The sequence below is a fragment of the Podarcis vaucheri genome (assembly GCF_965113315.1).
Source record: "Podarcis vaucheri genome assembly, chromosome: 1".
Classification (NCBI taxonomy): Eukaryota; Metazoa; Chordata; class Lepidosauria; order Squamata; family Lacertidae; genus Podarcis; species Podarcis vaucheri.
In genome coordinates, this window is record NC_138759.1 from 32,787,680 (window position 1) to 32,815,669 (window position 27,990).

At 43.9% G+C, this 27,990-nt stretch overlaps 1 protein-coding gene across 1 annotated transcript in view; it reads left to right on the top strand.

Moving 5' to 3' along the window:
- The window catches only part of LTBP2 (latent transforming growth factor beta binding protein 2), a 151,320-nt gene that overhangs the window by 73,701 nt on the left and 49,629 nt on the right, over positions 1–27,990 (top strand). The window contains exons 8-9 of the mRNA XM_082231992.1: positions 2,720–2,822; positions 23,172–23,246. Of these exons, the coding sequence (XP_082088118.1) occupies positions 2,720–2,822; positions 23,172–23,246 (178 nt within the window). The remainder of the gene's footprint in view (positions 1–2,719; positions 2,823–23,171; positions 23,247–27,990) is intronic.

The window sequence follows — 27,990 nt, forward strand, 5'->3', positions numbered from 1 at the left end:
CTATTCTGTCTTAACTCAATTTTGTTCGCACACTTGGGGTGTAGGTTATGGAATGTGAGATTAATGGATGCAGTGTGTGTGAACCCTAAGCATGCACATGAAATGCCATTTTTTATTATTTTATTTTATTTATTGAAAACATTTGTATCCCACCTTCTCTTGAAAAATCCAAGGTAACGTCATAAGGTGATGTTGAATGCAATAAAAAATAATAAAATGCAAAAATGATCATCAAGCAAAAGAAGCAGCGGCGGAAAACTAATGGGTAAAAGCAGGTAAAAGCAATGAAACAGAGGCAGCTACAAACATTTAAAAGATCAAGGACAATGATTCAGGCATTTTGGTCCACCAGGGAGAATGTACAATTATTTTTAAAATTACCTCAGCCTACAAATGCTCTAGAAAGTCAAACAAAAAAATGCCAGGCAGGGTTCGTTCAATTCTGTAGGTAGCGCTTTTTCCTTCCCCCAGAAACTCTTCCTCACAAAGGAGGCAGCTGAGCCTGTGGTCTGAAGTACTTTGCATATCCTCAAAGAGCACATCTAGTCCTGTGAGTCAATAGAAGTGCTGATCAACTGATGCTACCTTGACCATACGTTGTTCTGAGACTTTTTGTTCCAGCCTTTTTACTGTCTGTTTTTCCTCACACATATACACTCAAACAATCTGGGTCCAAAGGACACTCTTTTTATAGCTAGTTAAGATTTTATTAGGAAATGAATATATATGGAAACTCTTCTCACAATAAACAAATGCTTGGTATTGATTAAAATTCATTTCCCTTGAAGCTTCTAGGGAAAGAAAATTCACATAAGTGGTGCAATCTAGTCCTACTCTTTTCTTCCCTCCCTCCCTCCCTCTCTTGCCTTCCCTTCCTTCTTTCTTGTTTCATAGGTTCTGTGGAATTACAGTGGTAACTCGGGTTACATACACTTCAGGTTACATACGCTTCAGGTTACAGACTCTGCTAACCCAGAAATAGTATCTCGGGTTAAGAACTTTGCTTCAGGATGAGAACAGAAATCGTGTTCCGGCGGCGCGGCAGCAGTGGGACACCCCATTGGCTAAAGTGGTGCTTCAGGTTAAGAACAGTTTCAGGTTAAGAACAGACCTCCAGAATGAATTAAGTTCTTAACCCGAGGTACCACTGCATACAGGAGTTCAGAATAATGCTTGTGTGTATTTTTTAGATTGCTACATTGCATTTATAACCCAGATTTTCAGGGGACAGTCTGTGTCATTTGGGATCCATGCCCAAGGCAATCAATTTTGACATTAGTCAGACTCGGCTCCATCCTGATTCCTAGTACTAGGTCTTCTCAGCCAAGCAATTCTACATGGATTCATTCTGAAAATTTGGTATGAAACATTTTGCCTATAATGATAGGGTTGGAAAATCCCAATTCCACTTTATGAGAGTAAATGATCCATGCAGTCACTGTTTTTCTTAAGTGCTTGTTTTCCCCCCAAGTGCTGACTGGCGGATTTAGTGAAAGGAGGAGACACATTTAGGCCTTACTTCATCTCAGGTAGGGTTCTATAGGTAACTTCAGGGGGTTCCACTGGAGCAGGGTCCGCAGTGGAGCAGACTAGGTGATGGCTAGGAGCCTGGGCAGGAAGCATTTGTCTCTTCCGTTTCAGTCTGAAGCCATACTTATTGGAATGTGAGTGCTGGGCACATGGCCATTTGGGCGATGGATGAGTGCCAGATTTGGCCTGTGGACTACGACAATTCAGCTCTAATGGGGGAGACTGTAATCCAGAGGACCTTGTTAGGAGGGGGAAAAATACTCATTAAGTAAATGAAAACGCCTTGCCACAAATGTCCCCACAAGGTCTGGAATTGTCTACCCATCCCTCGAGTTAATAGATGTACGTCTGTGAAAAGGCATTTGTTTTATCCAAAGGCTTTGCTTGGTGATATTATCTCTGGGTCATGCTCTGCTGCTCAAACATAACAGTAATACCTTGTATCTAATACTAATACCCTGGCTTTCCAAGAGCCAAAGATACAGGCAAGGCTCTCGTTTTCCTGTCTGCGAGACTGTTTACTGTCTTAAAATACACCTCTGGCCCTGCAGGGAGCATGGGTGCCTGTAATGACGCCTAAGAATAATGCAAGCACCATTGTTAGGGGTGGAGGAGAAGCTTGTTTGGTTTGCATTTCACTGCGAAACTCCTGAACACAAAGCGAAGGAACAGCTTATCCTTCAACATTTACACAGCTCTGAATTTTGCAATGTAGTTCTCTAACCCAAAAATGTCTGTGTTAGGGGAAAGGGCACAGATAAAATGTCACATTAGTGAAAATAACATGCAAAATGCTCAGCATGAGGGAAAAATGTATACATTAAACAAAAATGCATTTGTTAGGAGAAATTTTCTTGGAAATGCATATAATTTTTATGTGGTCTTTTTTATTTTTTAAGCCCATTAAGTGACGTGGAACGGAACTTAAAGAATGGAAAAAGTAGAAACTGAGAGAAACCAACATTGACAGATTTATTCATCCTTAACCCCTACTCTTCCACAGAAAGGCAGGCCTATGCTTTTCCTTCCCATCACTGGCATCTTGGCACCTTTAGCTGTGGTCTACAATGTGCTGCCCCTGAAAGAATGGAATGAAAGATTGGGCATAGGGCTTAACATAGCCTTCCTTCCAAAGTACAAATAGCACAGGATTCTGATACTATCTCTTTCCCCCCGTTTCTCTTTCTAGTGTGCTGACCCACTACCTGGTCTGGCCAGCTATGAGGATTGTTGTGGCAGTGTGGGGGCCTTTTGGGGGGTCAGCAGATGCATTCCATGCCCATCGAAACCAGGTAAGTGCTATCTAAGGGAGAAATCATTAGCATTGCCATCTACAAGTCTTGTAGGGCCACTGCAGGGCATGAGGCTGAACATAAACTGGGTTGTTACTGACCCATTTGGACTGACCGATTTGGAACTGGAAAGTAGCACAAGGCATGGCCACTTGTTTCAGAGACACTGTTTCTTCCTGGACGTGATCCTGAATGCACTTGGGCAGGAGAAAGCATGTAATATGGTATTCTCAGGGATGATTACTTGGCTGCAGTGTCAGTTTAGGTGCCAGCAGGAATTGGTTTGACGTGGTTGCTGGCTCAGAACTTTGTGGTCTGCTTATATACCAGATCTGTAAAACCCAAGGGCAGACTGATGTTTGTTCCATGTCAGAGAAATTAGGCAGGAGAAAACTGGAAAACAGTGCCCGTCATTTTAGGAGGTATGCCTGCATATTGGCTGGTGAGGTTGCATACTCAGCCTTACAGACTTACAGGCCTGCTTTAGATGACGACTTGGCAGGGGCTCTGGAAATAACACTACATCAAACAATTGGCAGGGTTGAATCTAGAGTCCATTCCAGGGGCATACAAATCCAGTTCTGCATTTTCTTTTCCCAGTACCCAAAGAGATTGATGCAGAACAAAGGTAGAGGTTATTCTGAAAGGAGCATGGCACTTCCATTGGCTTATTTCTTGGTGTGCTGGAAAGACCTAGTGAATGAAAAGGGAGACTGACTTATTCTTCCAGAGTGGTGGCTGCTAGGTCTACCCATTCATTGCACTTCTCCTGGAATCTGCATGCTGAATTGCCCACACTATCGGGTATGCCAGGGCTGTGTAGGTAGGGAAGGGGCAAAGTTTAGTGCCTGGTTTTAATTCCCCCCCCTTACCAGTTTTTAAAATAAATACTTGAATTTGCGACAAGTTCCCCTTTAATTAGACACTGTGGCAGGATTACTGTCAGGAGTTCCCCTGCCCCCACCCTGTGGGTAGCATGTGCTGAGAAGTAATTGACAATTAGCTCTTGTTCTGCTTTGTATTTATATACTTAAACCTATATTGCTTTTATTTTTTTTAGTAATATTGGATTTATTCTATGTTTGTTAAATTGTTTATTTTGCCATTTTTTAAAATTTGTTGACATGCTCTCCATTTCATATATTTGTATTATGAGGTTTTGAATGTTTGTTATAAGCCACTTTGGGCACAACTGATGGTGGAAAAGTGGCATATAAGTCATCTTAAACAATCAAGTAAGAGAAGGATCAAACTGCTATGATGAAAGTGAAGATGCATTGTCTTGATCTATGTGTGTCAGGCTTGAGGCTATAGCAATTATATTATTGTTGTTGTTGTTATTATTATTATACTTACTTATACCCCACCCATCTGACTGGGGTGCCCCAGCCACTCTGGATGGCTACCAACATGATAAAAATATAGCAAAACATCAAAAAGTTAAAAGTGTCTTTGGAAAGTTGGCTGGTTGTTTATCTCTTTGACATCTGATGGGAGGGTGTTCCACAGGGTGGGTGCCACTACCAAGAAGGCCCTCTGCCTGATTCCCTGTAACCTCACTTCTTGCAGTGAGGGAACCACCAGAAGGCCCTCAGAACTGGACCTCAGTGTCCAGGCTGAATGTTGGGGGTGAAGATGCTCTTTCAGTTATACAGGGCCAAGGCTGTTAAAGGCTTTAAAGGTCAGCACCAACACTTTGAACTGTGCTTGTCCTGGGGAGCCAATGCAGATGTCCAGCAGCACCTTAATGTCTAGCAGCACCTTAGAGACCAACTAAGTTTGTTCTGAGTATAAGCTTTCGTGTGCATGCAAACTTAGTAGGTCTCTAAGGTGCTACTGGACAATTTTTAAATTTATTTTGACTGCATCATACCAACATGGCTACCTACCTGAATCTAGATTTTTAGAACCAGTGTTATGCGGTCCTGGCAGCTGCTCCCATGTTTCTGTGTCACCTTCAAAGGTAGCCCATTAATTATTTCACACAAAAATATCCAGGTATGCCATTCACATAGACATATTCCACACAGCAGTCATAACAACAACAACAACAACAACAATTATTATTATTATTATTATTATTATTATTATTATTATTATTATTAATTTATTTATTTATACTCCACCCTTTTTCCTGATGGAATTCAAGGTGGTTTACAGGTAAAAAAGAAGACCACTAAAAACACTGGAAAATCTATCATTAAAATAGAATTAAACATGGATAGAATTAAAGCTATATACATACAGGTATATAAAATCTGTTTAAATAAACAAACTATGTTAGGGAAATATTTCATTTTCCCAGGTGCAAAATAAATAAAGTAAAAATAAAAACACCAGCACCAAAACAGATGTGCATTTTTTTTGGGGGGGGGGTTTGACTGTGGGGAAGAAATTAGTAACAAACACATTTAGGGCTCCATAACTGATTGTGCAGAAAGGCCCCAAAATGGCCCTTGAATTCCACAAGTCAAAATCAAGCTTCAGTCTGTTAATGAGCTGCTCCCTAGTGGGACATGTGAAAATCAGCCCACAACCTCAAGAAGGGATTATTATATCAGAAAGGGCAATCTCATGTGATCAAAGAAGTAGTTTCTGTAAGACTGGAAGTGGCCAACCTGTGTTTGCATCACAGGTTCTTTCCATCTGGGACAGATTTAGCTTGTTTTGGTGTTTGTCAAAGGAACCTGTCCAGGGTCTACTCTTGAGTTCATCTTTATCCTTTCTAAGACTTGCTGGATAAAGGAAATCCATATCTCCTTGCGCAATGATCTTGATGCCAGCTTTAGGTTTGCAGGACTGTTGGAAGCTTTTTCACATAACCTTCGCGTTCATGGCAGCTGCGATTTCTGTTAGCCCAGCTGACTTTCATCTGTGCTGCCATGGACTGAACCAGTAATGCAACTGAACCAGTTATGCAACTGAACCAGTTATGCAGTGTAACAAACTCAGCATGGACAGGCTTATGGCACTTGTGGCCATAGTCTTTTAACTGGTTGCCTTGAGATGTAGTAAGCTGAACCATGCATTCAGCATTTAGAAATTGCATGGCTGGGTAGCTGTAAGTCATGGGCTGGAATAAATCATCCTTGCTTACAGATGTGTCAGATTGCAGTCCAGGTCTGGCTTCTTGGAGCGCTATAGAAGGGTTCAACTCTGCCCATTCATCCATTTGTGTGTGTGTGAGAGAGAGAGAGAGGGGGAGGGAGGGAGAGCATGAACTCAATGTCATGGACTGGCTGGATGCCAAGGAGCGGTGGGAGGCATCAGCTGGGGTACCCCCAAGTGAAGAAAGCCCAGAACCCAGGGGATTGGTTGTGGGACGATGATGAGTGGGTAGAGGGAAGGAGGAGGTGTCGGAAGCTGGTTTAGTGAGCAAGAAGAGGTTGTGGCAGAGAGCAGTCCAGAAGCAGAGGCAGAAGCAGAGACTGGTGAGGAGGGGGCCCAAGAGGCAGAGTGGCGGTAGGCTGCCAGAGAGTCCCTCCCTCCGGCTGTAATCAGGTTCCTTCCCGTTGGCCTCCCCAGAACATGGAGAGGAACGAAGAGGGTGAAGCAAAGAGAGACAAGGCGAAGGAGCCACAGGTTGCTGGGGAAGGACCCAGGGGAGGAGCCTTAGAGAGCAGTGGGAAGGCAGCGGCCTTCAGCTCTTGCAATTACCTCATTGAGGCAAGACCTACTGGGAAGAGTTGTGGAATTGACATCAGAAGGGCAGTGCTTTGTCCTGGATCGAAAAAAAGCTCAACATTTTACTCAACGTTTTACTTTTTGAAACATGGCAACCCTATCACTATGCCTGCACTCTTGCTTTTTTTGAATATAGAGTTAACTTAACTGACACTGGCTGTTTTATTAATGACCTGCTCCTCACTCCCACTGCTGACACTCATACACCTGTGCATTCCCCCAGCTGCTGCTGTGTAGTCCAACCAGCTCTCTACTTTCACTGCCTTCTAGAACTAGCGACTTACATATACAGTGGTGCCTCGCAAGACGAAATTAATCCGTTCCGCGAGTCTCTTCATCTAGCGGTTTTTTCGTCTTGCGAAGCAACCCTATTAGTGGCTTAGCGGATTAGCGCTATTAGCGGTTTAGCGGCTATTAAAGGCTTAGCAGCTATTAAAGGATTAGCGGATTAGCGGCTAAAAGGCTATTAGCGGCTTAGAAAAAGGGGGGGAGCGAAAAAAAATCGGAACACTTGCAAGACGTTTTCGTCTTGCAAAGCAAGCCCATAGGGAAAATCGTCTTGCGAAGCAGCTCAAAAACAGAAAACCCTTTCGTCTAGCGGGTTTTCCGTCTTGCGAGGCATTCGTCTTGTGGGGCACCACTGTATCACATTTCTCACATTTTAAAAAAGCTTTTTTTGTTGTTTTTGTTCTAATGAGAGAAAACGTGTGTTGGGAAGTTGCAATGGGTAGTGTTGAGTATGGTATTCAACGCATTCCCTCAATGGACCTCCCACTGAGTCAGCCAAGGGTTGGCAAATAGGTGGCAGATTGCCCAGATTAAGCCAGAGTCACTGAGAGATGCTGAACGATGTTACAAGCTGCACACCATTCCTTGAACTAGAATGGAAAAACATTGTTAAAACCAAATCCTTGCCCATCCTCGCTGGGATAATGATAAAAAGATGACTCAGATAAAATATTGCAAACAGCTAATGAAGTCTATGAAAATAACTTTGCCAAGCATAGTGGCTCCACAGTACCCCAGAGGCTGCTCAACTCCCGCTGAGTGTGCTGTGGGGCACTTTTTAAATGGAAAAAGGGAGTTGATTCTATGGAAATGGAATTTATGTAGTGCTTTTCATTAAGCATGCATTTCTGTGAGTCTTTTCATCCTGTGGAATTTCAGCATGAGTTACTCATCTCTCTCTCTCTGGAGCGGTCCCCAAAGATTTAGAATAGAGACTCTACTTACTTGAAAAGGGCCAGTGCATTGTCTTTGCTGAATGCATACTTTTTGTTTCAACTTTCTGTTAGCTCACGACTCTTTGCTAGCGGAGTGCAGCTGGAAGTGCTCTGCTAATTGTTCTGCAGTGCATAGGAGGGTAACCAAGCAATTTTAATTGCTTAAATAGATTCAGTGGAATTGCTTGAATGGAAATCTATCCCAGACACCAAAGCTGTTGGAGGCTTAATTTTTTTAAGTGCCCTTGAATTTGTATGATCAGAAATCTATATCCCATGATAGAATCATATTGTCGAGAAAGACTAAAAGGACATCCATTCCAAGCCTCTCTTTCTTCAGACTTCCATGCAGTTTACCCTGTTTGAAGCCCCTGGGCATCCAAGCCATTTTAGGCCTGCTGTGAATTTAAAGCTGCAGCTTATTAAGAAGGAATGCAGCTCGCTTGGGCTCAGCAGTCTCCACTTAGGTGTTCAGCTGGATGGCTAACTAACTGCCCAGGTGACTCTCCCTCCAAACTCACTCCTTTAACAGCAAGCAAACTGAATTTGCAGAGCAAATACTTGCACTCACATACTACAATGAGCAGGAAATCCAGAAGCGGGTATTTTCAACTTTTTTTCTTTTCTTTTTTTGGACACTTTACTTAATTCTAACCCCTGGCTGAAGCAAATAGACTCAAAGCAATCTTGGCACTTTCAGGAAGCAATTTTAATGCTGCTCTTCTGATCATAGTTCCTCTTTCAATGCGCTCATGGCTTCTTATGTTTTAATGTTAGTAATATTCCTGGTCCAGCAGCTAAGATGTTTCAGTGGCCGGTCTTTTTAATTGTTGTGTTGCTATTCTGCATGTGTTGTCCTTGTTTCCTGTCTCTTCATGAGCTGCAGGAGGAGGCAGTGACGGTCATCCTCTTGGATGACTTTAGAATCATAGAATCATAGAATCATAGAGTTGGAAGAGACCACAAGGGCCATCGAGTCCAACCCCCTGCCAAGCAGGAAACACCATCAGAGCACTCCTGACATATGGTTGTCAAGCCTCTGCTTAAAGACCTCCAAAGGAGGAGACTCCACCACACTCCTTGGCAGCAAATTCCACTGTCGAACAGCTCTTACTGTCAGGAAGTTCTTCCTAATGTTTAGGTGGAATCTTCTTTCTTGTACTTTGGATCCATTGCTCCGTGTCCGCTTCTCTGGAGCAGCAGAAAACAACCTTTCTCCCTCCTCTATGTGACATCCTTTTATATATTTGAACATGGCTATCATATCACCCCTTAACCTCCTCTTCTCCAGGCTAAACATGCCCAGCTCCCTTAGCCGTTCCTCATAAGGCATCGTTTCCAGGCCTTTGACCATTTTGGTTGCCCTCCTCTGGACACGTTAAAAGAAAATTAGACAAACTCAGTGGCTACCATCCATGATGGCGATGCTCTGACTCTGCAGATGGAGGCAGCAGTGCTTCTGAATACCAATTGCTGGAAACCACAGTAGGCGAAAGCGCTCTTATACTCAGGTCCTGCTTCCGGGTTTCCCCCAGGCATCTGGTTGGCCACTGAGACAACAGAACGCTGGACCAGATGAACCATTGGCCTGATCCAACAGTCTCTTCTCATGTTCCTGCTTTATAGTGCTAGATTATTGTTGCAACCCAATATGTTAAAGAAGACAAACGCAACCTCACTTAAGAAAAAGGCATGCAAAGCAAGGGTGTATATCCCTCAGCAAGAAGGCTGCCTTACCCACTCCTGTTACAGATAGGTAGCCGTGTTGGTCTGCCATAGTCAAAATAAAAAAATTCCTTCCAATAGCACCTTAAAGACCAACTAAGTTAGTTCTTGGTATGAGCTTTCGTGTGCATGCACACTTCTTCAGATACCTGAAGAAATACCTGAAGAAGTGTGCATGCACACGAAAGCTCATACCAAGAACTAACTTAGTTGGTCTTTAAGGTGCTACTGGAAGGAATTTTTTTATTTTACCCACTCCTGTTACACTGGGATGGGAGTAATGTGCTAAGGGGTGTCACAGCCAAATAAAACATTGCAGGAAAGGTATGTGGTCCAGGACTGGACCTAAGTTTGTGGGAGTCCTTGGCAAATGCTCCCTGCACTTGGTGGGACATGGTAGGGAGCAGCACTAACATTTTGTTTTCTCCCAGTGCCCCTGATGTAGCATCGCCCTGGGGCATTGTGGGAAATTAAATGGGAAATGGTATCCTCCCCCCCCCTACACACACTGGTGGCTCTCATTTGGCTTTGTCATATGGCCCTGGAGTGACACCAGCAATATTGTGACAACTCGCTGGCCCAACCACCTTGCAAGGCAGGCGTCAGGGCTCAGGGCCAGTGTCAGTGTCAGTGCACTGGGAGGTCCTATTGTGGTGCTGGGACCCAGCAGCTACCCAAAAGGCCGTGTTGTGATGCTAGGCCTGCTTTGTTCACAGTTACACTTCTTCAGAGACACTCATGTTAACCTAGATTAAATTACACTAGGCTGAATGTTGAATACCATCTATCTCAGAAGTCAGCATTTTACACTAGCCCCTTCCTTTGTTCCTACGAATCATGAATGGCTTTCTTATCCACCGCTTTCCTCCTCACTGTTGTACAGTCTCATCGAGCAGCTTAGTTCCTTTGCATCATCTACTTCATGTGCTTATTCTCCAAGTAATAATATCTTTCCTTCTTGTTGGAACCTGCCGTCGCTCCTGTTTGTCATACAGGCAGTTCACTCTTTTCTGGCTTGGTTCCATCACCTTCCTGTCAGCGGTGGCTCACAGCCCCCCAAGCAGCCATGCTGGGCCCCCTGCAGAGATTAACTGTGACTGTTAAAGCCGATTTCTACGCAGCTACTTCGACATGCAGCTCAGCAAGTCAGCTTGGCGTTTTGTAGCTAATCATTCATAGCAGTGACTCCATTCTGGCTTCTGTTAGCCCTCAGGCCACCCTCTTTCATATGCAGCTGCCTGCACTGATGTAAGGCATGCTTGGAGCACTGGAGCAGACATGTAGCCTAGAAGTGAGCGCATCAAAGTGTGCGGCCAGTTCCAAGCATTATCTGCAAACAAGTTCCTCTAATTGAGAGCTTGGCACCCTGAGGGCTCCTGAGGAGTGGCATGGACACGTGCCACATTTTAAATACCTTGGAAGTTGGCTAGGGCAGGATTCTTGCGCCCAATTTAGAGTTTACACAGAAACTGTGATTACCTGCCCCTGGCCAAAGCTTTTTCTTGAACTGAAGGTGCTCCCAAAAAAATCCAACTGTATATTAGTCCATAGCCTGCCATATACTCACAAGTGAATATCCCTTACTCTGGCGTGTGTCCTAAAGTAAGTTAATTTTAGGAAGTTCACAGGTGGAAAGTTTCCTGTCCAGAATTCCTTCTCTCTGTACCCTCCTGAAAAAGCTCCCATGGAAAGTCAGGAGTACTTCCTGAACAACACAGTGGGACACAGGAGTTGCTTGGGGAGGTGGGACTCCCCCAAATTTTGTCTAGCTTTGGGATAGTCTTCCTTTTCCTCTTACCTTCCCAAGCCCTATCTATCCCCTTGACCCTGTGGAGAGGCTTTTTGTGGAGCACAGGTTGGGTTGGGGGGCAGATCAGGTAGAGGAGAGCACTGGAAACTTTTCCTGTGAACTTCTCTAAGGTGTCTTAGGATTCAAGACACTGCAATCAAAATATATTATTTTGTCCAACTTGGAAAGTCAAGTGGTCCAACGTTTGGAACACTGACTTAAAACTGAGAAACCTGGTGGTAGCATAGACCTGCGACACTGCTTATAAGTTGAGAGACTGTTCCTGCCTGCACATTTTTTTGCCATTTCTCTGTCAGGTTTCTTCCTGCAGGAGTTACACAATGGGTCCCTGGTTTAGATGCAGAATCTTTAGTGCACTTACTGCTACAAGGCAGAGAATAAGGATGAAAAAGTACATTATGACTGGATGATAGGGTTTCATTAGTTATCTGAAATAATCAAGATGCCAGTTTTGTTCTTTTTGAAATAATAGTAGTTGTTGTTGTAGTAGTAATAATAATCATAATCATAACCACAACAACTCAAAGCAACGAAAGGGGTGGAGAATTGCTATCAGAAAGAAAAAGCCACAGGAAGTCTTTTCAGGGTACAAATTAATTCCAGACTGTAGGAGATGAGTTTATTTGTTTGTTGTTTATAAATGTATTATTTATTAAATTTGTATATCATCCATGGATCTCAGGGCAGTTCACAACATACCATAAATTTACAATAATACATAATAAAAATAAGGACAAAAACAAACCAATAATTCCCCCCCTCCCACAACACATTTAAAAGGGCATCTGGTGTCAATCAGGCCCGGGTGAAGAGGAACGTATAGGTGTATAATGAAGGTGCCTGCCAAACCTCCATTTGTATTTGTAAGCAATGGTGTTGTTATTTTGTTATCTACTGATGCAGCGTATGAAATATATGGAAATGAAATCTTTTCCACAGCTTGAAAGCCAGCACAATGGACTACCTATCCAGTGAATTATCTTTTCTTCATTTTTGTTCATCTTTTATGAATGCCTTTGTGGAGCTCATGCGATGCGTTGCTATGACCACAGGAGTCTCAAGTTTAAGACTCTGAATGGTGTACTTTCTCCCGTGTTTCTAGGCTTCTAATTGTGTCTAATCCCCCAATAAAATGACAAATCTTTCCCCTTCTCTCAGCTTGGGATCGTTGTTTGCTTGTAGACATAACAGAGACTGACATGGCACTGAATGGACGCTAGGGGAATAGGTTACTGTCCCGGCAGTAGGTGGAGGCCCTGGCTTTAGCCACCTGCAGAGTGCCGGTGCTTGAAACAAAGCCTACTGTTTGCAGATCTGGCAGTAAAGTAAGGCTTACAGGTTACATCATTTTAACCTTCAGCCAAGTCTTCAGGCAGGGCTGATATCCCACTTTCCCCCAAGGAAGGATCTCTCAGATGCCTGTTAGTCTAAGCCACATTTCCTCTTTCTGGAGAGAATTATAAACACACACACAGAGAGAGAGAGAGAGTTGAGAAGTCGTAATCCTTTCTGGCTGCCTCTACAGATGCAGTCACTGGCTGTGCTTAGTCAGAACATCTGACCTGTTTGCTTGAAGTGACTTTGTTCTCCTTCCTTATATCACATCCAAGTCCAGGAATCCAGAGCCACAGGATCAGTCTGTTTGGAATGAAGGGAATGAGAAGGTCAGCTGCAATTCTCCTTCAAACCTGGCTTTTGGTTTTAATGACTTCACTCTTTTTGGACCACCGTTGACTAAATGGTGACTTCATACATATGGAAGGAGATGCTTCAGTAGCTGAGGTTGTGTTTGAATGGTGGTCTAGATTATAGGTGTCTAATTTGTGGCATAGATCAGTGTCACAAATCATGCAAGCAGCAGTGGTTTGTGGCACTTCTGGATGGGAGTTGGAGAATCAGGCCTCTCTAGCACCTCGGGGTGTGTTTTTTTACTAGAAGCAAAACCAATTCAAAGCATGGGGTGGCAAGCACACTGCGGTGTATATTACAGTGGCACCATCTCATACTGTGAGCATGATTTGTAGCATGCTTGCATACCCTCCAACATTTCTCCAATGAAAATAGGGGCATCCCTCTTAATGAGGGTGAAAGAGGAGAGCGTAAAATATGGTCTGAAGCTCAACATCAAAAAAACTAAGATCATGGCCACTGGTCCCATCACTTCCTGGCAAATAGAAGGGGAAGAAATGGAGGCAGCGAGAGATGCTACTTTCTTGGGCTCCATGATCACTGCAGATGGTGACAGCAGTCATGAAATTAAAAGACGCCTGCTGCTTGGGAGAAGAGTGATGACAAACCTTGACAGCATCTTAAAAAGCAGAGACATCACCTTGCCAACAAAGGTCCATATAGTTAAAGTTATGGTTTTCCCAGTAGTGATGTATGGAAGTGAGAGCTGGACCATAAAGAAGGCTGATTGCCGAAGAATTGATGCTTTTGAATTATGGTGCTGGAGGAGACTCTTGAGAGTCCCATGGACTGCAAGAAGAACAAACCTATCCATTCTGAAGGAAATCAGCCCTGAGTGCTCACTGGAAGGACAGATCGTGAAGCTGAGACTCCAATACTTTGGCCACCTCATGAGAAGAGAAGACTCCCTGGAAAAGACCCTGATGTTGGGAAAGATTGAGGGCACAAGAAGAAGGGGACGACAGAGGACGAGATGGTTGGGCAGTGTTCTCAAAGCTACCAGCATGAGTTTGACCAAACTGCTGGAGGTAGTGGAAGACAGGAGTGCCAGGCATGCTCTGGTCCACGGGGTCCGACTAAGTGTCGGACATGACTAAATGACTAAACAACAACAACAATGAAAAGTGGGACATTATGAGATGAAATCAGAAACTGGGACGTCTTCTGTAAATCCGGGACTGTCCCTGTCCCTGGAAAACAGGGACACTTGGAGGGTCTGCAAAAAGAGAGAGAGAAAATTATTTGCTCAGTAACTTTGGGCAAAACCAAAATAGTTCAACAACCTTTCTGTCCAGATTTTCACTTTCCCTCTCCCCTCCCTGCACTCAAATATTATTTTCAGGATGTAGAGATCAAAACTCTACGCAGTGAGACTTGCTTCTCACTGAATAAGCAAGCATGATTGTGCTGTGCATTAATAATCCCACCTTTACTCCTGCATCTGTCCTACATTTCCTTTAAAAAAAAAATCACTTCAGTTCACTTGAAAAACATGGTGCTGGAGTTTTCCTGGAATTTATTGGCTTACTTATACTCGCCTATAAAAAAAAGGTTTTGAGAGGTTTAATTGTGCATGTTGCCAGCTATTTTTTGTTTAATAAAAAAACCCATAGACCTATTTTAAGCAACTATTTAAAATTGACTACAGTGAGTCAGGAAACCATGTGTAGCCAAGACTGTGAGAACCTTGTAAAAAGCAGGGGGAAGGTAATAAATGAGCCCTGGGCTGTTACTCCAGCACCTAATCAGGAGCCTGTGTCATTCCTTCCACTTTCATTTCCCTTATCACGTGCCACCAGGTTGGAAAAAAAAAATCCCACATAAGCAGAGTGCTTTGGAAAGGCAGTCACAGGTGCCGTTACTGCACAGTTTTGGCAACACCTGACATTAACAGTAGTTGGAAACTGGCAGTGTGGACTTTTGAAAATAGCAATTTAAGCTGATGGACTCTTCCTGCAGGGCTTGGGCAAGTCTTAGGCTGCATATGCACTATACTGGATATTTAAACCCCGCACACACTTCCTCTAAAATCCTGAAAGCTGTTGCTTATCCTTCACATAACTACAATTCCAAGCATGCTTAACAAACCCCAGTTCCCAATATTTTTTTTTGGGGGGGGTATTGCCTTTTAAATGTGCTCTAAATGTATTATGTGTATATACTACCGTAGAACCCATACTACTTCAGCATATTGTCATGAACAATGTGGTGAGGAGGAATTTGCCTTTTTCTGGTCTGGGATTTTACCCCAGATTCAATAGAGATTGTCATTTAGTAGAAGTGATTATTTAAAAAAACAACACTGCAGTTTAGCTTGCTGGTTAATGTTCCTGATTCTCCTGGGAGTGGACAGAGCTGGCTTCAGCAAGAGGCAGTGTGAAAAGGTCAGCCTATACCAGAATAGGCACAATTTTCCTTCCTCTAGCCTCTAGGGGCATATTTAACTTTTTGCTTAATTTGTGAAAGTGTCTCAATCTAGCACCAATGCTGGAAAGTTCATCCGCTTTTACAGGGCCAATTTGCTTTGAAAGAGATAGCATTGGGCACTTAGGATAGCTTTATCATAACTACAGTGGTACCTCGCAAGACGAATGCCTCGCAAGATGAAAAAGCGCAAGACGAAAGAGTTTTCCGTTTTTTGAGTCGTTCCGCAAGACGAATTTCCCTATGGGCTTGCTTCGCAAGACGAAACGTCTTGCGAGTTTGTTCCCTTTTTCTTAAAGCCGCTAAGCCGTTAATAGCCGCTAAGCTGCTAAGCCATTAATAGCCGCTAAGCCGCTAATAGCCGTGCTTCGCAAGACGAAAAAACCGCAAGACGAAGAGACTCGCGGAACGGATTAATTTCGTCTTGCGAGGCACCACTGTACTTGCACAGAGTAAGCAAGTAAGCAGGTATTGGGAGACCATACCAATAAGCACATAGCAAGAACTAGATTCACAATCTCTTCATTCCAAATGCTCCCCAAATAGCTCACCAGGCTGTTTGCACAGAGCAGGCAAAACTTATTTCCATTTTCACACCTTGGCAGGTGGGTGTGGCTCACATTCCATGTACTTTGAACAGTTAATTGCCTAGTTTGTCCAAACAGCTTGAGTGGCAAACCATGATTCAAAGTAATTCTGTTGGTAAGGGTACAGAAGGGACACAGGTGGCGCTGTGGGTTAAACCACAGAGCCTAGGACTTGCTGATCAGAAGGACAGCGGTTCAAATCCCCGCGATGGGGTGAGTTCCCGTTGCTCGGTCCCGGCTCCTGCCAACCTAGCAGTTCGAAAGCACGTCAAAGTGCAAGTAGATAAATAGGTACCACTCCGGTGGGAAGGTAAACGGCGTTTCCGTGTGCTGCTCTGGTTCGCTAGAAGCAGCTTAGTCATGCTGGCCACATGACCCGGAAGCTGTACACCAGCTCCCTCAGCCAATAAAGCGAGATGAGCGCCAGAGTCGGTCACGACTGGACCTAATGGTCAGGGGCCCCTTTACCTTTAAGGGTACAGAGGGCACCCTTTATTAATGTATATTGCAGAGGGGGTTGTGAGAAGTAAAATCCTACTTTCACATGTGGCATTGGTCTGGAGTGGTGGTGGTGCTGATGTTGGGATTTGCACCCCTCTTCTTGAAAGTAAATATTACTGTGTGTGCATTGATTTTTGTAACTTCAGGCTGCCTGCTGTCCTTTACAGTAGGGATGGGGAACCAATGGCCCTTCAAATGTTGCAGGACCACTGCTCTTATGACTATTGGCCATGCTGAGTGGGGCAGATGGGAGTTGGGAGTCCAGTAATACAGTATCTGGAAGGCTGAAGATTCCCCATTGTTGATTTACAGAATTATGAGTGTCTAACTCCCTGCCCCTGCCCTGCAAATCTGCATAGGATAATACAGTGGTACCTCGGGTTACCGATGCTTCAGGTTACAGACGCTTCAGGTTACAGACTCCGCTAACCCAGAAATAGTACCTCAGGTTAAGAACTTTTCTTCAGGATTAGAACAGAAATCATGCGGCGGCAGCGGGAGGCCCCATTAACTAAAGTGGTGCTTCAAGTTAAGAACAGTTTCAGGTTAAGAACAGACCTCCAGAACGAATGAAGTTCTTAACCCGAGGTACCACTGTGCTGCAAATTGCCCTATCCCTGTGTCTTAATTCTGCACTTGACCGGGGTATTTTTGGTCATTCAATTAAGTCAGCTTGCATGCTATATATGCTCATGATGTGGCAGGTGCCATTTCCCCCACTGCATGAAGTGCCTGTGTGTAGGAAGCAAGGGACATGCTCCTGCAAACCACAGACATAGAATCATAGATTTGAAGAGGTGGAAGGGACCACGAGGTTCATCTTGTCCAACCACATGCAATCCAGGATTTTTTCACTCAACATGGGGCTCAAACCAGCAATCCTGGGATTAAGAGTGTCATGCTCTTCCAGTTGAACTATCCAGCCTCATGGATATTATATCCTTTGTCCTTTTGCATATTATCCAGCCATACATCACCAGAGACATATTTTTTTTTAGAATACTGGAGGCCTAATCCATGTTTATCATGGGAAAAGTAATGATTCTTTTCTAAAATCACTCATAACCCCAGAGCTTTTGAATTAATATTAAAACCATTTGCCATGGGAAATTGGGAGAAATTCAAATAATATTTACTTTACAATAAAAATCTTTACAACTTTAAAAGAATATTTAATAAGGATTTAAAGCCATATGAAAAGTCCACATTCACAGTCCTCAGAGTCATATTGTTGAAGGTTCAGAGTTTGACCAGCAGTGAGCCAGGAAGTATAAGAAAGATTGGGAACTTGTCATAACCACACCCCCACCCTCAAAATTATGCCTCTCATGATGGTGTCACATAATCTCACCGTATCCTCTTGTCTGCTTATCGCTGTGACACTTAGAGTGCTGCTATAGAGGAAAAGGATTGAGAATCATACATTTTCCCTTCAGAGATCCCATGACAACCATGTATGAGCATCTTAAACCCTGGGGAAAAAAATATCCCTAAAACGGGGAAATGACAAAATTCCTATTCAATACTCAAGAATGGCAAGTGTGGAGGAAGCTAATGAAATTGCCTAAGATATCACCAGAAGTTTGTAGAAGAGCCGGAAACTGAATTTTAGTTATTTATTATTTATTTATTGAACTTATATACCCAAAGGTCTCTGGGCAGTTCACAGAACAAAATCAGAATATAAAACTGCAAAATATATAATCAGAATAAAAACAACAACCCAATAACCCCCTCCTAAAACCCCCCACATTTTAAAAAGGCATATGATTTATGAGTTATGAAGGCATTTCAGATCGTTAGATGTACCTTCCTGACTAGAAGGCAAAGTGCATTCCAAAGTGTATTGGAATGCTTGGGAACTCATTATGGGGTCATCAACACTTCCGCTTGTCACGTGTCTAGAAAGCACAGTTCCAAATGGCTTTCTGCTTCCCCTGTGCTTTCTAAGTACAGCCCTGAGCGGTTTCCCTATTGCGCCTTTCCTTTCCCAGGGAAAACCCGCTCTTTAGTGCTAAATGTCAACCTGAAGAAAACCTGAATTGCTGTTCGCTCCGATGGAACACTAAAGAGTCGTTTTCTCTTGGGGAAAGCAGCGGGGCAAGAGGAAGTATAGCTAAGCCACTGAGGAACTGGCAGTACTGGAGTTTCTCTGTGATCCTTTCCCCATACCATTTTCTTTCACAATGATTATTGAGGAGGCCTCCCCACCCCCACCCCGTGTTGGTAACATGTTCTACAGAATCTGTGAACAAAGCTAAACTTTTAGAAGGGCTACAACATATCTTAGGAATCCTGGTCAGAAAGTCCAGCTCATTCTCTGAAGTCCCAAAATTCTGGTCCCAGGACAAACCTTATGTATACCACAGAGTTAAATTTCTTTTAATAGCCATTTACTCTGTTAATGGGAATGTGAGAGAGTTTAAAAGAGGTAATCTCCCCTCATCAAATTACAGTCCCCAACATTCTCTGGGAGCAGCCATGCTTGTTAAACTAGCATCAAACCAACATCTCCCAGGCCACAGAGATGGTTAGGTTGGCCTCAACTAGAGCCAGGGCTTTCTCGGCCGCGGCTCCAACCTGGTGGAATGCTCTGTCACAAGAGACCAGGGCCCTGCAGGACCTGACATCCTTCCGCAGGGCCTGCAAGACAGAGCTGTTCCACCAGGCCTTTTGTCAGGGCACAGCCTGACCCCCTCTTCTGGCAATCTGCACAAAATTTTGCTTGATGGTTGCCATTAATTTGATTTTAATTTGATTTAATTAATTTTATAATGAATGTTTTAGAATGTTGGATTATTTTGATTGTTGTTAGCTGCCCTGAGCCCAGCTTCGGCTGGGGAGGGCGGGATATAAATAAAATTTATTATTATTATTATTATTATCTTCTGCTATATATTTTGGAAAGTGGTCTTTTCATTACACATTTGGACACCTCTTAATAGTTCAGAACCATATTGTTTTAAATGATGGCTCTTGAGATCTAGGTGATGGTTTCCATCTGTCTGGATACAGTTAGATGCCATTTTGAATCAAGATGCCAGACTGAACCTTTCAAAACTGTACCGATTTTAACCACTGATTTCAAAACTCCACTGACTTTCCCGGGGTTTCTTAGAATTCCTGAGCAACACTGGGTATGAGGCTGCTAGCAGGCTTGCTGTTTAAATAGTTGGCTGACAATGGGGACCTGGTCAATTAGGGCAAATGGATCAGTGCCCCACCAACCTCAGAGCTCATCCACTCTTACCTTTTGCCAGGTGTGCCAAGACACCCTGTCCCCCTCAATATTTGTTGGAAGGCAGTCGGCTCCCTCAGTGTTGAGGGGGCCTGTCGTGCATGACATGTGCATGATGTGTGCACGATGTGCACTGCAGGTTCAGTGGCTGCCTGCTCCAGAGTGCTTGGTCTGCTCTAGGCAATGTAACACTTTCTAGACACAGGTCTGAGCATTAAAGCTCCATAAAGGTAAAAGTAAAGGTAAAGGGACCCCTGACCATTAGGTCCAGTCGCGGATGACTCTGGGGTTGCAGCGCTCATCTCACTTTACTAGCCGAGGGAGCCGGCGTACAGCTTCCGGGTCATGTGGCCAGCATGACTAAGCCGCTTCTGGTGAACCAGAACAGCGCACGGAAACGCCGTTTACCTTCCCGCCGGAGCGGTATCTATTTATCTACTTGCACTTTGACGTGCTTTCGAACTGCTAGGTTGGCAGGAGCTGGGACCGAGGAACGGGAGCTCACCCCCTTGTGGGGACTCGAACCGCCGACCTTCTGATTGGCAAGTCCTAGGCTCTGTGGTTTAACCCACAGCGTCACCCGCATCCATATCTCTTTTCTTTTGCCCCAGCCCTTTCCCCAGGAAAACCTGCTCTGTAACACTGAATTGGAACAAACAACGCTTCAGGTTTTCTGTGGATTGCTATTTGCTCCGATTCAGCAGTAAAGAGCGGGTTTTCATGGGGAAAGTACCAGTGGGGTGGGAGAAATGCTCAGAAACTGAGCCTGTGCCTAGAAACACAGCACAAAAGAATGTCCTCAGCCAGCCTCCACCTGCATCCTGTCCTACTTACGATCATTCAGGGAATAGCTCTGCCTCTCATTGACATTGGCTCCACCTCTTGTTAGTCTCCCTGCCTTTTGTCCCACCAGTCCCAATGGGCACCAATCACCATTGCTGACTGATGAGGGCACTTGAGGGCAGTGAACAGGAGCACTCCACACTGCAACACATTGTTCCCGATCCTCCTCATGCTCTTCCATTTCAGCTCTTCTCAAAAATATTAATGGGAAACTGAAAACCAATCTTTCAACTTTGGGGATCCAGTACCTTTAAATGTTGCACAGATGAGGGAATTCTGGCAGGTGAAGCTTTTCCAAACCCTTCAGCACAGCAACCTGGCAAGCCGTACCTGCCAACATTCCCTCATCTATACAACTGTTAAAAGTACAGATGTACAAACGCTGAAATATCAACCATCACTGCTTTAATTAAGATATGGTTCATTTTTAGAAAAATGTTTTACAGCCCTTTAAGCAGAGAACATATTTAAAAGAGCCAGCTGCCTCATATCCTCTAGACTAGTAATGTCAATCCTCTCAGTTTTGTTACATTATTAAATTCAGAAATAGAAACAATCGCAGTGAAATCTGTATTAGGGTCCACGGAGCAAATGTACTCTGGTCATCTAAGAGGCAAAGTAAAGTGTTCGGAAATATTACTATTCGTTATTTAGGCACAATCATTCTCAGTGGAGCAAACATTTAGGTCCTCTAATCTCAGCCACAAAATTACTTTCAGGTGAGTGAGAGTAATTTCTGTCACTGTTCTTAACAGATAATTCAGAGTTGATGGGGGTAGCAATAATAGCTACCTTAAGAGGTTATTTGTTGCCACTTAACTAATCCCCTCACTAAGATCCTATTATTTCTAACCTCTGTGAAAGCTGCGCTATTACTTTTGCCTAATTCAGTTCAATAGTTGGAGCTATGCATAGCCTCTGGAAGCTGTGCCTGATGTTCAGACTTCTACAATTTATTTTTATTAAGAGCTGCTTCACAACCTGGCAACATTGGTGTTTGTTGAGGTAAACTGTGAAGGAGAGACAAGTCTCCAAATATGGCAGTGAACACACGACAGGAAGACGTAACCAGTTATTACGTCATGGGTGCTCCTATGCTTGGGTGGTGACAGCAGGGGACTGCTTAATCCTCAAAGAATAAGGATTATTTTACCTCATTTTTTTTAAAAAAAACTTAATTATTTGAACATTTTTTTCCCATTGCAAAAGAGCAATCCTCAGGTTGTTTAAGCAGGAGCCATGGAATTTTGTCACTTACCACAAATGACATCACTTGTCACAAATGTTGTCACTGGTGCAATCTCTCCATGCCTCAATAGGGGAGAGCCCTGCTGCCCCAGCAGGATCACTTGCACAGGCTCCTGCTAGCAAAACTTACTTAGTTGAATTCTGCCCTGTGTTTGTGGCAAACCTTGGACTTGTCAACACTTCTGCTTGTCCTGTGCCTAGAAAGCACAAGTCCAGGCGGTTTTGCCTTTGTCCAACCACTTCCCCCTGAAAACTTGGTCTTTAGCGCTAAATCAGAGCAAATATCAATCCAGAGAAACAGATATTGACGTTTGCTCTGATTCAGCGGTAAACAGTGGGTTTTCCCGGGGGGGGGGGGAGCAGCAGGGCAAGCGGAAGTGTGGACGATTCCCTTGTTCCACTGCATATATCAGAGCTTTCATCCTGCAAGATAAACATTCTCATGAGTGTTTGGCCATCGGTTCCAGTTGTTGGAATAGAATACCTGGTCTTTGCCAACAGAGGGCTTACCAGCATTTGGGAATAAGTGCCTTCTTTGTGTGGGGGAGAATCTGTTCCACACTGTTGGGGATAACAGTGTTAGAGCATTGCAGTTCAGACCAGACAGAACACAGTATTCACATATTGCAAACCAAGGAAGACACGGAAGGCAATCACAGCAATTGTGCTTTCACGTTGGGTATTTGTGTTTGAAGGCAGAATGCTTTTTAGAGTTCTAGGAAGATAGGTTTTAGCAAAGTTCTCAAGTTGCTGGGTGCGTTCTGGAGAAGAGACGTTTTGTGCAAAGTGCTCCCTCTTCATGCTAAATGCTATTTCTCCCTGTTCCTCTTAAGTAAGCACTACATGGGATGAGATCAGAGGAAGGGAGAGACTCATACTAGTTGTCTGGTCATCTGAGTTGTGGTTCCCCTAGGTATGGTTTATATCCTGGGGACGTTATGGTGCAATTAGGTGCTGAGTTACATCATACTCTATGCTCTGCCAGTGCAATGTGGGCATGGTGGTCATCAATGCAGCTATTTTAAAATTCCTTCCCCTCCCATTGAAGTCAATAGGAGGGATATCATTTGTCTCGGGTCCAGGACTAGTTTAAACCTGAGCTGCCAATAGGAGCATAAGGAATATAGTATGCTCCTCCCCTATGGCACCCATTTCTTGCCTATGACTCTTCCCTGTTTTGGTTATTCCATCAATCTGTCTGGCCAGGTCGCCTGGTGTATCTCTTGTGGCAGAAGCATTGCCTGAGTTTTAGCAGTTTAGTGGGGCTTCCAGCCAAATCCCATAGCCTTTCAGATCTGACACAACTTGAATATAGCCTTGTACCCTGAATTTTTCACCCTTGATAAGGCTTTCTTTTCTTTTCTCCTCTCCATCTAGCTCACCCAGTGTTTGAAAATGGGCAAGTTGAATGCCCACAGGGATATAAAAGGTTGAATCGGAGCCACTGCCAAGGTAAGTGTGAAACTTTTTCTCATCCCCTTTCACAGGTACTGTACTGGGTGTTATTCAGCTACTGTGTCATGTCAGCACAAAGGTTTCTGCTTGTGCAGCAGGATCCTAAGAGCATAAGAAGAGTTTGCTGAATTAGGCCAATGGCCCATCTACTCCAGCATCCTGTATTCACAATGACCAACCAGATTCCTGTGGGAAACCCTAGGCAGGACATGAGCACAACAGCATGAGATTCACCTGAGATTCGCAGTACAGTGGTGCCTCGCAAGATGAAATTAATTCGTTCTGCGAATTTTTTCATCTAGCGAATTTTTCGTCTTGCGAAGCACGGTTTCCCATAGGAATGCATTGAAAATCAATTAATGCGTTCCTATGGTCAAAAAAAGTCCAAACAAAGCCAAATTTGGTACAACAAGAGTTCATTAAGTGCTCTTTAAAGTCACACATACTGTAAAGAGCATTTCAAAATTCAAACCCAGAATTTTTTTAAAAAAACAGCAGAGTGGCCCAATGGTCACAGAAAATCATAAAAATGAAGGAAAAAAACACACAAGCTTCCAGATTCTTGCAAACCCCTTCCCAACACCAACTCCTTGAATTCCAAACACCCCAATCCAAAATCCAACCCCCCCAAAAAAGTTCTAAAAGCTTACCAAATGGCTGCAAAAGAAGTTTTGGAAAAGCTTCAAAAATCACCAAAGTCTTTAAAAACCTCAAAAAAGGCTACTATGTACACTGCGTTCTATGAGTTGCTCCTCGAAGTCAAGTTGCAACTGTATTAACGGTGTTAAGAAAAAGGAAACAAACTTGCAAGACGTTTTCGTCTTGTGAAGCAAGCCCATAGGGAAATTCGTCTTGCGAAGCAGCTCAAAAACGGAAAACCCTTTCGTCTAGCGAGTTTTCCGTCTTGCGAGTCATTCGTCTTGCGGGGCACCACTGTAACTGGTATTCAGAGGCATAATGACATTAGAGGTAGGACATAGTCCCCTGGCTTGGACCATAAAGAAGGCTGATCGTCGAAGAATTGATGCTTTTGAATTATGGTGCTGGAGGAGACTCTTGAGAGTCCCATGGACTGCAAGAAGAACAAACCTATCCATTCTTAAGGAAATCAGCCCTGAGTGCTCACTGGAAGGACAGATCGTGAAGCTGAGGCTCCAATACTTTGGCCACCTCATGAGAAGAGAAGACTCCCTGGAAAAGGGAGGGAAACATGGAGGGCACAAGGAGAAGGGGACGACAGAGGACGAGATGGTTGGATAGTGTTCTCGAAGCTACTAACATGAGTTTGACCAAACTGCGGGAGACAGTGGGAGACAGGAGTGCCTGGCGTGTTCTGGTCCATGGGGTCATGAAGAGTCGGACATGACTAAACGACTAAACAACAACAACATAGTCCCCCGGCTAATAGCCCCATGCCCTCCCCCAAATCTGTGCCAGAGGGTTGAGGGAATCTCTGGAACTGAGTTAGGGGATGCATGGAACAAGAGAATTAGTGCTGTGTTGGATTCCACTCATTATATGCAAAAATGATCTGTCCCATGATTACTTGCTTAATTACAACCCAAAACCCTACAGCTCTACTTACAAAGAGCAGAAACATCTCGTCACATTATTATGTATTCTAATTGCTCTTTCACCCCCTTGACTCTCATCTTCATTCAATTATCAGCAGTGCCAATGTACAAACATTTGCCTTACTTGGTCCTGTGATAAGATAAACACTGCCCTACAACAGATACGGAATCTTCCATTCTGTAGAGAAATATATGCTGATACATATCTTTGCCTTTGATGAGTTTATAATTAATATAACCTCCCAACTGCAGGGTGTGTTCTAGGTAAATGTTTTCTGGTGGTTGTTTTGAAAAAGGATTATGTTTCTTATACCCTAAAGCAATCTTAGCTGTAGCAGTTTTATTTGTGTAGGAGGTGTTGAGAGGAAGGTTTAAAAGTGAAAGTGAACAGGTGTGGGGAAATCTGTTATTAATTTATTTTTTTAATGTACATCCTGCCACATGCTTTGAAAAGCCTCGGGGCAGTTAATGCAACAATTTAAAACAATACCATCTTGTTAGTGCAATAAAATTAGTTAACAATAACTATAAGCAGGGTAAATAACAGTTATGAAACACGCTTAAGTCTGGAATAAAATTCATGTCTCTCCAAATGCCCACAAGAAAATTAAGTAACTGATCTCCTAAAAATGAAAACTCTGCAGGCCTTCTGAATCTATGTAGGGAAGAAGTTGGGTGAGGAAAGTGTCCCCACAAAAGATGCTGCTGACACCAGATAATGCTGGTACTCTGAGCATCTTATTACATAAGTGTATGAGATGGGTCATACAATTTTATATCCATACCAATGGTTTATATATGGTTCCAAGAGCTGGAATGTGCTCTGTAGAGTAATGGAGGATTATGGATGGAGGAGAAATTTGATTTGTTTGTACTTTAATATAAAATGACCTAATTTGCAGTTCTCAAACCAATATACAAACTGAAACACAGCTATCTTTCAAAATTTACACTTCTCTGAATTTTGCGAAGTAGTTCTCCCACAAAACAATATGTTTGAAATGCATATCATTGCGGTAAATGTGCATACAAATGCTTGCAAAAGTTTGTATGTGACCGGATGCACACTGGATGAATGCTGGTTGGTTCTGCTTCGAAGCCATAGCACAGATGGATCCTTGCTTTCAAAATTCCTTTTGCTTTAGGTCAAATGAGGGCTGTATACCTCTTACATTTTTGCTAATGCATCTTAAGATGAAATGGGCATTGGGCTGGGCCTCTCTGAGAATTTTTACTTGTTCTTAGTGCACATTCCACATGCTGTTCAAAGCGTAAAGCCCAGTGTCTCCTCATAGTGGTGGCAGGAATGTCGTCGTTCTTTCTCTATGATCTCCCCCCTTACAATAAGCTGTGAGATTCTACTTGGATGGCGTAATGCAGAGTCTTAGCTTGGATTTGTGCAATTCCATTGATGGATGTTCTCTTGACATGTTTCGTTTAGCATGGAATTCCTCTCATATTGAACTGATTAGCAAATCACCACAATTCTGTGGGTCTCAACCTTTCTGGCTCATAGCTGATTTGTAAACCATGATTGCCTGTCCTTACCATTCCACTCTGTTACCATTACTACCACTCCTTTTCTAATTGCCAGGGCTGCATACATTCATTTTGATATGCCCTGCTGCTTTAGAACCTGTGCTCACAAAGGCCACATTGACAAACTCTGAGCTATTGTGGCAGGGAGTTTCTTGGGCCCTAACATTTTTTTTTTTTACAGCACAAATATCTAAACTTGTGTTTTATATAAAGTGGGATTGATTTCCTGGTTGGTGATCTTCAGGCCTCACAAATATAGTGCAGGGGAGGTATAATGTATTTAGGTATTGACACTTTCTGAGAGAGACTTTAAAAATAAAGTCTGTACTGTTTTTAACATTGATTGGGAGCCGCCCAGAGTGGCTGGGGAAACTCAGCCAGATGGGCGGGGTATAAATAAAAAATTATTATTATTATTATAAATAGGTTGCACTCTGTGCATGAGTGGCATACTAAGTTGGCAAGCGCATACTCCCAAACCTGATTATTGATGCAACATGAATGTGGGATTGGAGTGGCTGTTTAACTCCATACTTGAACTGACCATATGCAGCTTTCTTATCAGAGATGTATGGGGGACTACATTAATTTATGAGTTGGTAATTCCCGGGAGGGGGCATTCCCAGGGGAGTTGAAGAAGGCAGTAGTGTGCCCGCTTTTAAGAAAACATCATTAGGTCCTTCAGATCTATCCAATTACTGCCCGGTTTCGAACCTTTCGTACCAGGGTAAGGTAATTGAGAGCGCGGCTGCCGAACAGCTTGGTAGGTTTCTGGTTGAAACATCGGCCTTGGATCCATTCCAGTCTGGCTTTCACCCTGGACATGGGACTGTTAGTTGCCCTAACACAGTGTTTCCCAACCTTTTTTGGGCAAAGGCACACTTGTTTCATGAAAAAAATCTCGAGGCACACCACCATGCCAGATGGGGAAAGGTCACTTTTTACTTATGTAAAAAAAAATAAAAAAATAGTAACAGCATAGAAGGTAATGGTTAGGCTAGCATCCCTCTTCCAAATATGCTAGGTTTTTATTTGCAGGGACTGTTCTACATGGGAAAGCATTCAGCACTGTCACTCTCCCATCTGCCATCTGAATTGGTACTATTCTGGGTCAACTTACTCTGCTGCATGTGTAGATGAAAATGGCACCAAGTGTGGGGGAGGGGGCAGAACAGGTTTCAGATACAGGATATTAAGCATACATGTACTTCAGATTGAACTGGTTGCTTGCTTTGCAAGTTTTCATTTCCCAAACGACTGCCTTGGCAAGCGCAATACCTACCAGGCTCAACGTCGGTCTCGCGCTGCCGCTTCCCGCGCTCTCAAGGACCCGGGAGGAGGAAGGCGTGAAGGGAATCCCGAAGGCGCGAAAACCTCGCGCATGCGCAGGCCTTCCGCCTGCGACAGCCCAGTAGGCCGGCCGAAGCGAGCGGCGATGGGATGTGGGAGGGAGCTCGCTCGCCGCCCCGCGTGTGCCTATGTGGGGCACGTTACAGCCCCGTGACGTCAGCGCCACGCAGGCAGCCAGGCGAGAGCCCCGCGCTGGGCGGCCTCTCCTCGCCGCCGCCGCCCCGCCTCTCGCCGCCTGACTCGCCCGCCTCCCTCCCACGGCACACCAGGCAACGTCT